This window comes from Thalassophryne amazonica, chromosome 19 (genome assembly GCF_902500255.1).
Source record: "Thalassophryne amazonica chromosome 19, fThaAma1.1, whole genome shotgun sequence".
Lineage (NCBI taxonomy): Eukaryota > Metazoa > Chordata > Actinopteri > Batrachoidiformes > Batrachoididae > Thalassophryne > Thalassophryne amazonica.
The window spans coordinates 57,023,997-57,035,924 of record NC_047121.1 but is presented as its reverse complement, the minus strand read 5'-3'; the positions used below and the strand labels follow the sequence as shown (position 1 = coordinate 57,035,924).

Genomic DNA, 11,928 nt, shown 5'->3' with positions numbered 1-11,928 from the left:
TTCTGTTTTCCAGAAGTCTGAACACAGACATAAACCTTTTTTCTTGTAAGAAAATCAGCTTCACTCCACGTCGACGCTGGATAACTGGTGACGCAACAGACAGAAAGTTCACTCAAATTTCTCCAGTTGCAGCCACAGAAGCCTGTAACTCCTTCAGGATGTGTCTGGGTGTCTTGGTGGCTACTCTCACTCGCCTCCCTCTTGGACAATCACTCCCGACTCCCAGCAGATTTACTGTACAGCACCACAGTTTCTATTTCTTAATGATCGATGAGAATGAAGTTCAGGACATATTCACAAATTTGGAAATGTTAATGTATCTGTCCCTGACTTTTTTTTTTTAATTATGTTTTTAAGAGAAAGTCCTATATAGGTTCTGGGAGCCACTGGTGCTTATCTCCAGATTCCATAGCGTGTAGCACCAGTCCAATGCAGGTTACTTCTCCAGTCAAGGCCAGTACACATTTACATCTGAGTGGACTGAGATGATGCAGATTAAGAGTCTTCTTCAAGGACACAGACAGCCTCACCTGGAATCAAACTCCAGTCTATGAGTTGGTAGTTTAACCCCGATGCTACAGATCCATCTGCTTTGCCTTTGAAAGAAGACTGACCATAAGTGCAGTGATTCAGTCGCAGTGTCCAAAATAGGTCCCCGTACTTATGTATTCAGTTCTGTTCGTCTTTGGCATATGCAGGGATGAAAGTAGTGAAAAATGAACAAAGCTGAAACCCAAAATTACGACCACTACCACCAGAAAATCTTTGAATTCTAGAAGCTCTGAGATGCAATCTGAGGTTACCCCAGACAATAAACTGCAGTGAGTGCAGCACCCATTTTGGTGAGGGGGAAAAAAAAAAAAAATCAAATTTTCCTTATTCAAAAAAAAAAAAAAAAAAAAAAAATCACTCCTCTAGTAGCATTCTTCTCAACATAAAGTAACAGAAACTGCCAGAAGCAACAGAAATATCTGTAAAGTCGTGCACAACCACTTTACTTCACCTGTACTACATAAACATACTTCAATGTACTTACTTCTAAATTTTTCAACCTGTAGTCTACAGACACGATCGGTTTGGCCCCCACTGGTCTCGTCTTTACATCTTTGAAAAGCAGATGGACACCATAAGATACTATGGAGGACTTCCTAGAACCATGTAGCTCGTCCGTCTGGTTTCAATAACTTTACAATGTTTACTGCTAGTGACATGACTTTCCAATGTTTTCATAGATTTTCTGCTTACAGTTTGTGTTATGCATTCATTTGCCTGCATGTACCCTCAGTTCACAATTTGCCTGACTGACTCGGTTTGTACAGGTATCAATATAACTGAGAAGGCGTGCTAGCTTAATAAGCATGTTAACTTGAACTAGAAGTTAACAGTAAGCAAGTCAGTTAGCATGTTAAACACCAGATCAACACTACTATACAAACAATGTTATCTCATATTACCACCAAATTTAGATGGCCATTTGCATATCGAAAAAAAAACAAACAAATTAACGATTGTTAATGGACCAGTATAACCCACCTTTATCACAAACGTAGACAGTCATCAATCATGTAAAAGGGAACAAGAATTCCTGCCGCCAAATGGCTCAATATTATAATCCTGAGAACCCCTTAGTTGCCCAACAAGGTGCCTGATGTAAAAAAATGACAACAAAAAAAAAACACTAAATTCAGCACTGAACAGTTAATGCAGGACAACAATGATCTCAAAAATGACCCAGGCGACTGGCAAAAAAGCAGAAATTCACCAAAAAGCAGAGATTTTTCATCCCTGCATATGTCTATTTCATGTGTGGACTATTGTCCAGGTAGGACACACTGGAAAAGTCGTACATCCAGTGTAAAACTTGTGCCAAATCTCCATGCAGGATCTGCAGTGGCGACCTGGAACAAACACGGGAGCAGCCAGAGATTTTATAGAGATTTACACCATAAGTTTAGAAATTTTAACAAAGAGAAGCCTGGATTATTTTTTGTTAAATTTGAGGTCATTAACAACACTTTTTTTCTAGAAACTGTAAAGTCCTAGATTGTAGCAGTCTGACTCTCGGATGTCCTCATGCGCCCTCTCAGCAGATGTGGATCAACATTACAAGTATTTGCACAGATGTCATTGGGAGAGAAGCTTTCTCACAGAAGTCTAGCATGAAAATGACTCCAGTGAATTTTTATTCACAGGTGCAGAAAATAAATCAGAGTGAAGCATCTGTACTGCAAAGCCGTGTTGCCGCAAGAACGGTGGACTGGATCCGCGTGGCCTCCGCCAAAGCCTTTGAGACCACAGGTGAAGGAGCTAGCGCAGAAGAATTATATAACGTATGACTTCATGCTAACTTAATGATAAAGAAAAGCTTTGTTACTCTCAGCGGATATGGCTGAAATGAGATTATCCCTGAACAGGAAAATGGCTGCTGTGCCTGTGGCGTCTGCATGTGTGCAGGCAAGAGAGGACCAGGTATGAGGCATGGAAAATCAATTAGGAGAAAAAAAAAAGAATTCTGACTACTGTGATTCTAAATCACAACAGGCAAAATATAATCATATAAAGGTAAAAAAAAGAAAAAAAAAAAAAAGAAGTGGGAGTGGAATAAGTTTAAAAGAGAGCGGAAAAAAGAACCCTGATTTTCAGCATTCCTAAAATCTTAATCTCAAAATCTGATTCTGTGCCATCTCCAAATGAGGGTTTTTAATGCAAAATCATAGCTCAGGTTTTTTAAAAGCACATTATAAATGTGACACCATCACATTGTTAACGTGAGTGAGTGCTCGTGTCAACATTAGCCCATTAGCAATGCATTTATAGGATACTAGTAAGTTTTCATGATAATGTTAACTGGTTAACATTGCGTGATATTATGCCAGCAAGTTTTCATAATAACATTACCTCATTAGCATCGCGTTATACAATACTAGTGAGTTTTCATAGTAATGCTAGCCCATTAGTATGGTGCTATACGATGCTAGGGAGTTTTCATGCTAATGATAGCCCATTAGCACCACGTCATATGATGCTAGTGAGTTTTCATGTTAACACAAGCCCGTTACCATCACATTATATAATGCTAGAGTTTTCATGTTAACACTAGGCTGTCAGCGTCGTGTTAAATGATGCTAGCAAGTTTTCATGCTAATGCTTGCCCTTTAGCATTCCATTATACGATGCTAACATGGTTTTGCGCACAGAATAGCCTTTTAGCCTTATGTTATATGATATTAGCTAGTATTAGTGCTAACCAGAAGTGGAACAAAGTCATTGTCAAGTCATTCTCAAGTCATCAATCTGCAAGTCTCAAGTCAAGTCATAAGTGAGCTTGCAAACAAGTGCAAGCTCAAGTCATTATGACTTGAGACTTGCAGATTCATGACTTGAGAGTGACTTGCAGGTGACTTTGTCCCACCTCTGGTACTAACATTAGCCTATTAGCATCGAGCTATAAGACAGGTGAAGGATTAAACCCACTGTGAATCCCTGCTTTAAGGTGCTCCCCTTGCTCAGGTCACACATTACGAATCCAGCTGCATTAAGCTCATGCTAACATTAGGTGCAATGTTAGCGCCTTGCCATTGCACCGTAGACCACACTAGCACCAATCCAATTTTATATACAACCCCTGGCAAAAATTATGGAATCACTGGCCTCGGAGGATGTTCATTCAGTTGTTTAATTTTGTAGAAAAAAAAAAGCAGATCACAGACATGACACAAAACTAAAGTCATTTCAAATGGCAACTTTCTGGCTTTAAGAAACACTATAAAAAAAAAATCAAGAAAAAAAGATTGTGGCAGTCAGTAACGGTTACTTTTTTAGACAAAGCAGAGGAAACAAAATATGGAATCACTCAATTCTGAGGAAAAAATTATGGAATCACCCTGTAAATTTTCATCCCCCAAACTAACACCTGCATCAAATCAGATCTGCTCGTTAGTCTGCATCTAAAAAGGAGTGATCACACCTTGGAGAGCTGTTGCACCAAGTGGACTGACATGAATCATGGCTCCAACATGAGAGATGTCAGTTGAAACAAAGGAGAGGATTATCAAACTCTTAAAAGAGGGTAAATCATCACGCAATGTTGCAAAAGATGTTGGTTGTTCACAGTCAGCTGTGTCTAAACTCTGGACCAAATACAAACAACATGGGAAGGTTGTTAAAGGCAAACATACTGGTAGACCAAGGAAGACATGAAAGCGTCAAGACAGAAAACTTAAAGCAATATGTCTCAAAAATCGAAAATGCACAACAAAACAAATGAGGAACGAATGGGAGGAAACTGGAGTCAACGTCTGTGACCGAACTGTAAGAAACCGCCTAAAGGCAATGGGATTTACATACAGAAAAGCTAAACGAAAGCCATCATTAACAACTAAACAGAAAAAAACAAGGTTACAATGGGCTAAGGAAAAGCAATCGTGGACTGTGGATGACTGGATGAAAGTCATATTCAGTGATGAATCTCGAATCTGCATTGGGCAAGGTGATGATGCTGGAACTTTTGTTTGGTGCCGTTCCAATGAGATTTATAAAGATGACTGCCTGAAGAGAACATGTAAATTTCCACAGTCATTGATGATATGGGGCTGCATGTCAGGTAAAGACACTGGGGAGATGGCTGTCATTGCATCATCACTAAATGCACAAGTTTATGTTGATATTTTGGACAATTGAAGGATGTTTAGGGATGATGAAATCATTTTTCAAGATGATAATGCATCTTGCCATAGAGCAAAAACTGCGAAAACATTCCTTGCAAAAAGACACATAGGGTCAATGTCATGGCATAGGGTCAATGTCAACGAGCAGATCTGATTTGATGCAGGTGTTAGTTTGGGGGATGAAAATTTACAGGGTGATTCCATAATTTTTTCCTCAGAATTGAGTGATTCCATATTTTTTTCCTCTGCTTGGTCTAAAAAAAAGTAACCGTTACTGACTGCCACAATCTTTTTTTCTTGATTTGTTATAGTGTTTCTTCAAGCCAGAAAGTTGCCATTTGAAATTACTTTAGTTTTGTGTCATGTCTGTGATCTGCTTTTTTTTTTTTCTACAAAATTAAACAACTGAATGAACATCCTCCGAGGCCAGTGATTCCATAATTTTTGCCAGGGGTTGTATATATATATATATATATATATATATATATATATATATATATATATACTCATATATATATATATATATATATATATATATATATATATATATATATATATATATATATATATATATATATATATATATATATATATATATATATAAACCCAAATTACTACCACTACTACCAGAAAATCTCTGAATTGTAGAAGCTCTGAGATGCAATCTGAGGTTACCCCAGACAATAAATTGCAGTGAGTGCAGCACCCATTTTGGTGAGAAAAACAAAAAACAAAAAAACAAACTCCCCCCCACACGCATATATATCAATTTGGTGCATGATAATTGAAGTGCACTGATGAGATTCTGTGTTCTTTAAATTATCTCTGTACAGTCTAACTCCACATGTATATCACAGCCCTCAGGAACCTGCTGAGGTTTTGTTTCCCACTTTTATTATGATATAGTGAAGAGTCCTGTTTAGTATGTGTATGTATAACAGGTGTATTAAGACCAGAACAAACAGACTCAAAAACAGTTTCTTTCCCAAAGCGGTAACCATCCTGAATTCCCGCATGCACCGACGATAATGTGCAACATTCCATCCCATAATGTGCAATATTTATAATTTTTAACAATGTATATAATAACATACTTATTCTGCAATGTACATACCATCCAAGACCGTGCACCTTACCTTCTAATGTTTACATCATATATATATATATTTTTTGATGCTTATTATTTGATATTGCTGCTTTTCTTTCTTACTTGCCTGCACTGATTTTGGAGTTGGTTTTTAATCTCATTGTACACTGTATAATGACAATAAAAGGCATTCTATTCTATTCGAAGCAGTCTGCTTCGGCATCATGTCTCACCTGCTGTCAACGCTTTCTGTAAAGCCAACTGTGAGAGACTCTTGGAAGTCTACAGTCGAGACTGAAGATAATTGATCCAAGGTTGAGACTAACCCAGAGACATCATAAAGTTCCATTTACACACAAAACAGGGATACACTTGGCAGTCCCAGGACAGAGTGCCACTAAGCTACTACCCTTCTAGGATCATTATATGGAACGGAGAATTCCGGGGATAAACCTGTTAATGAGGGGGCGGACCAGAGGATTTGGGTGCAAATTAATTAAACATAATGTTTTCTGTGAGGCAGGTCCTCCGGCAACATTGGCGGCAGTGACATGAAAATAAAATGTCAAAGTACTACATGTGACTTTGTGTGAGAGAGTTTAGGGAATAAAGCAAATTATGCTGATTTGTTTGATACGACCAGCAGTAACAGTCAACGGGCATTTTCAGGTTGGACTCTTACCTGTGAAGACATGCAGTGTCCGGGCTGAGACACTGGAACAACAACCTCTGGTTGTCCTTCAATCCACAAAATCTTCAAGGGGTTTTCACTCAGGCCATGTTCATGCTTAACAGCCAGCTCCTGCAGACAAAAAAAAAAAAAAAAAAAAAAAAAGAATCCGCTGACGGCTTATCTACCAGTATTCTGCAAGGAGGAGACAATAAATACACTAGTTTAGGGCCCAGTTTCATAAAGCAGTCTAATCTCGAGTTTAGTGGACCAAACTCCCTTAGTTGACTCATTTTTTGACGTTAGTCATTGCACAAAGCACTTAGTCGCTTAAAGTTTTGCATTACCTGACTCAAGGTTTTAGCCTGGTACAGAGGAGGCTAATCTTATTTTAGTTGACAAAACTTCAGTGTCTTACCTCAAAATAGGCAACTGTCATGTACCATTACTTGATGGAGGAGGAAGGAAGGAGAGACTTGCAGCAGGAGCGGGCGTTCCGGGACCGGAATAATCCATTGGAGATGTTTACCATTGGAGCACTTCTCCTCTGCTGTGGTGGACTCAGCCATGTTTGTAGCAGACGGATCAAAACTGTCGTGTACTGGAGGAGTTTCTTGGTAACAACACCCACAAGGCCAATATGGCCGTGGAAAATCGTTGACTAATGTAAAACGGCTAATCTACATGTTCAGCCGTTGATGTGAAATGGATATTAGACAGATAATGTTGGGCAACTAACCTTAGTCGACTAAGTAAGATTATTAGACTAAAAGATTAGACCGCTTTATGAAATTGGGCCTAGAAGCTCCCGCATCTTAAACTCCGGTGGGATTTAATAATAAATCATATCGGTTACTAATAGTAATTATGATGACTATTTCTACAGGACTTTACTAGGAATCAAAGTACTGAACAAAATAAAGTAACTAGTAATAAAAGAGTAAATGCCTTTTTCTGTATTATCAACTCTTTAATTTGGGATTTTGAGTATTGTTGTGATGTGCTTTTTATTACTGGCACGTTTTCTTTTATTGTTGGAGTTTATTTTATGTTTAGTGCTTTGATTCCTGGGAAAAACATATGTACAGTGCAACCGGAAAGTATAGAACAAAATAGAATAGAATAGCTGTCTAAACTGAGCAATCAGGAGAAGGGCCTTAGTCAGGGAGGTGACCAAGAACCCGATGGTCACTCTGTCAGAGCTCCAGCATTCCTCTGTGGAGAGAGGAGAACCTTCCAGAAGGACAACCATCTCTGCAGCAATCCAACAATCAGGTTGTATGGTAGAGTGGCCAGACGGAAGCCACTCTAGTAAAAGGCACATGGCAGCCCACCTGGAGTCAAAAGGCAACTGACGGCCTCTCAGACCATGAGAAACAAAATTCTCTGGTCTGATGAGACAAAGACTGAACTCTTTGGTGTGAATACCAGGCATCATGTTTGGAGGAAACCAGGAACCATCCCTACAGTGAAGCATGGTGGTGGCAGCTTCATGCTGTGGGGATGCCTTTCAGCAGCAGGAACTAGGAGACTAGTCAGGATTGAGGGAAAGATGAATGCAGCAATGTGCAGAGACATCCTGGATGAAAACCTGCTCCAGAGCGCTCTTGACCTCAGACTGGGGCAACGGTTCATCTTTCAGCAGGACACTGACCCTAAACACACAGCCAAGATATCAAAGGAGTGGCTTCAGGGCAACTTTGTGAATGTCCTTGAGTGGCCCAGCCAGAGCCCAGACCTGAATCTGATTGAACATCTCTGGAGAGATCTGAAAGTGGCTGTGCACCGATGCTCCCCATCCAACCTGATGAAACTTGAGAGGTGCTGCAAAGAGGAATGGACAAAACTGCCCAAAGATAGGTGCACCATGAGTGTGACATCATATTCAAGAAGACTTGAGGCTGTAATTGCTGCCAACAGTGCATCAATAAAGTATTGAACAAAGGGTGTGAATCCTTATGATTTCTTAGTTTTTATTTTTAATAAATTTGCACAAATAAAAAAATAAAACTTTTTTCATGTTGTCATTATGGGGTGCTGAGTGGTATTTTGAGGGGGAAAATGAATTTATTTTGGAATAAGGCTGTACCGTAATAAGTGGAAAAAGTGAAGCGCTGTGAATACTTTCCAGATGCATTGTAAATAGGGGTTAGTATTTTTGGTATACAATTCGCACTGGAGTATAAGTCGCAGGACCTCTCAAACTAGTTACAAATGGGCGACTTGTACTGTGGAAAATATAGTAGATATTTGGAGACAGATCAGAGTGTCGAGATACAATCAGCTGGTGATTTGGTTTGATACAGAAACTCTGCATGTCGTAATTTTATTTGGGGGGGGATACGCCTGCAGTCGTTGTAGTCCGGGCAATCATTCATTTCAGAGAGGGACAACAAGGCCTTTCTTCTTCCTTCCAGTCTGCTGGACACCTGTCTCCCAGATGGAAGAAACAATTGCTTGCACCAACAGGACAACAGCATCTCCGCCCACTTGAAGAAGTTCCATTCACATCCTGACAGATTTATCTGCCTACAAAACCTTTGTGATCTTATTCTGCATTTATACATAGGCAGGATGCGTTATGATCGTCATATTTGCATCATTCTTGGCACATTCCTGACATTCTTAACGTGACTTAACGCATCTGAATAGGTTTCTTAATAGTGTGTGTTGGTACGTGATATTCGTGATTTTCATGGAGCATATTTTTGGCTGTCAAAAAAAATCTTCCACGAATGTAACACACCACCCTCATTTTGCCTTGTGTTATGGATGTCGCAACTGAGCGTGTTGATCCGTCTTGATTAGTGGTGATAATAGAGCGTGACAGCGTTCTTCTCTGATGTGCGCACAATTAAACCCTGCTGCATCGCATTCAGCTTCATTGCTGCAGTATGCTGAAGGAGGACAGTGATGCCAAGTCAGGGTTAGGCTAACCCTAACCCTGCAGGTGTTCCACCTGCTGCTGCGCCTGACGAGAGCCGTGTGCAGCCATACATCTGGATCTCTCAGTCTCCTCCTCCTCTCTGCGCCACTCCATGGCACAGAGCCCAATTAAGCATGCAGTCAAAGTTATTCTGCCGTGGATTCATCTAGATTTTAAGGAGCAAACTGGAGCGATCTGAATTGTTCAGCAGCTGATGGTAGGATGAATATGGGTGTGTGTACAGACAATTCACCTCTTTCACAACATGACAGCACTACTGCTGCACGCTACTGCCGCGCAGCATTATCCTTGACCGTGCGTAATGGTTCCTGATAATTCGCCAGCAACACGTGCCATTAATCGTAATGCATGGTAACAGGTTGTAGCAGTTCCTATGGACACCTGACGCCTCTGCCTCTAATCATAACATTTATGATCAGCGGCCAAGAATGTATACTTCGTGCCATTTGTGACTTGTCGTCGTTATGTGTAAACACAGCATAAGTGCAATCTGGCAGTTCACAGCTGACCTCCCTCCAACATCCAGGTAGGAGGATCAACTTTCTGTGCAGCCACTGAAAACTGACCAGCGCATTGCTGCTGTTTGTCTTGACAAGGGCAACTTTAGATGTTGGTTTGGAGGAAGTCATGTTTAAATTCTTCTGAAAGCAGGGCAGGGTCACTGGATCAAAGACTGTGCGTCATGTAAGAAAGGCATCAGTACATCCTCAGCCATCTTTCTGAGCTCTCTGTTCAGTCTGTGGGGAGGTGATGTCAGTGCAAATATTAAAAAAAACAAAATTATTACCTGCAATAAACTTTGTGTGAAACGTCAGACAGCTAAATATTAAACAGGAAAAAAGAAAAAGAAAAATAATTACTGAAATAGAGGGCAAAATAACCTTTTCATGGTACCATAACATTTTTTTAATGAGTGGAAATGCAAATAATAATCACGATGCATTGAGTCTCAGCACACGGATGTGCTCCTGGGCACAGCTGGTATGGTCCATGTGAAAAACATATGTATCCACAGACAAAGGTGGATTGTAAATGGCAAAATTCTCTGAGTAAGACTGGAACCTGGAAATGGGTAAGAAAGGACCACAGAATCTGTGCCCAGATCCCAGAGGATTAGCAGTCATGTTCTGCGGAAGGAAGGGGGGGAAACTGCACAGCAGGGTAGATCTAGAGGAACATCCACGGGGTGGTAAGAAGGCGGTGTGAAGACTTAAACGGGTAGCAGAAACTCTCACACACACACACACACACACACACACACACACACACACACACACACACACACACACACACACACACACACACACACACCAATTCAATCACAAACAATCACATATTGCACTTGTATATTGGGAAAAGATCAGCTTTCAAATGAAGGTCCAAGTCTTTAGGGTTCTGGTGCTTCCTGTCTTACTGCCTGGTTGCGAGGCATTGACACGAACCAGTTGGTCTCAGTGCACTGAGTCTCTCTGGAGGATCCTTGCATCCTGCTGGAGCGACGTTGTGTCAAACAAACGGTTCCCCAGTGAAACCCAGAAGAGGCGGAATGTTAGTTTTGACATTTAGGCTGTGAGGCAAATTTCTCTGGTCACAATGCAGCGTGCAGGGGCCTCAGTGTCGAGGACCCTAGTGGGTGGAGAACATAAGATGATACTTTCGAGAGGTGGGGATGCACCAGTTGTCTGTCTCTGCAGTTGCCATCCATTTCTGTGTGTAGTGAGAGCAGCAACATGCAGGACCAGGGTCTGTGCAAAGACTGGACTGTTGCAAGTCAGCGTATCAGCTGCCACCCTGCTTCATCCACCGCTGGAACCACACAAGGGGAAACTAGAAGACAACAAAGGCCCTGAGGATCCAGACAATGGAGAACAATGAGGTGGTTTCTCTAATCCTCCAGCTCCTATCAGTACCACTAATCCCTACCAATAAGACCAGTTCAGGTTGCACAGACTGCACTGGGGCCGGAAAGACTGAAAGAAGCATCACTGGCAACCACTCTAAGACCCAAAATGTGGGCTTCAGAAAGAGATTTTTTTAAATTATGAAAGAAACAATGAGGACACCGTCGGGCGGAGAGTTCGGTACTTACAGCTGCTCTCACAGTTGCAAATTCAACCAGTGCACTTCCTTTCTTCGTACTCAGTACAACCACATTCAAAACATCCCCATACTACAGAGGAAAGAAGAAGAGAGATGCAGAACATTCAAATTAGTATTTCCTTTCACAGAACACTTATGACCATGAAAATTCAAAGCATATGCCCACTCAAAAACTCAAAACAGCTCTGAGGACAGCAGACGTCTGGAACAAAAGTTCACTATTTGTATGGTTACTCAACTGAGTCGCTAACATTTGGGGCAGCGACGCCGAAAACAACGTTTACACTTGACCTCTTCAGCAAGCCTTCAAGGGTTATTCACCCCTTAACCAAAAATATCCCTCAGAGCCTGAGCAGACTCATCAGAGAAAGACATCCAACCGGTTTCAGGTCTGTAATCTGATTACGCTCGCTCTAGATGCTCACTGTGCAGCACAGCTCTTTGAGCCTCTCATCCA

The 11,928-nt window shown here is 41.0% G+C and overlaps 1 protein-coding gene across 4 annotated transcripts in view; it reads right to left on the bottom strand.

Moving 5' to 3' along the window:
• The window catches only part of dnajc17 (DnaJ (Hsp40) homolog, subfamily C, member 17), an 81,578-nt gene that overhangs the window by 30,842 nt on the left and 38,808 nt on the right, over positions 1-11,928 (bottom strand). For all 4 annotated transcript variants that reach the window (XM_034195241.1, XM_034195242.1, XM_034195245.1 and 1 more), the window contains exons 9-10: positions 11,461-11,541; positions 6,437-6,556 (exon numbers count right to left, since the gene is read on the bottom strand). In XM_034195241.1, the coding sequence (XP_034051132.1) occupies positions 6,437-6,556; positions 11,461-11,541 (201 nt within the window). The remainder of the gene's footprint in view (positions 1-6,436; positions 6,557-11,460; positions 11,542-11,928) is intronic.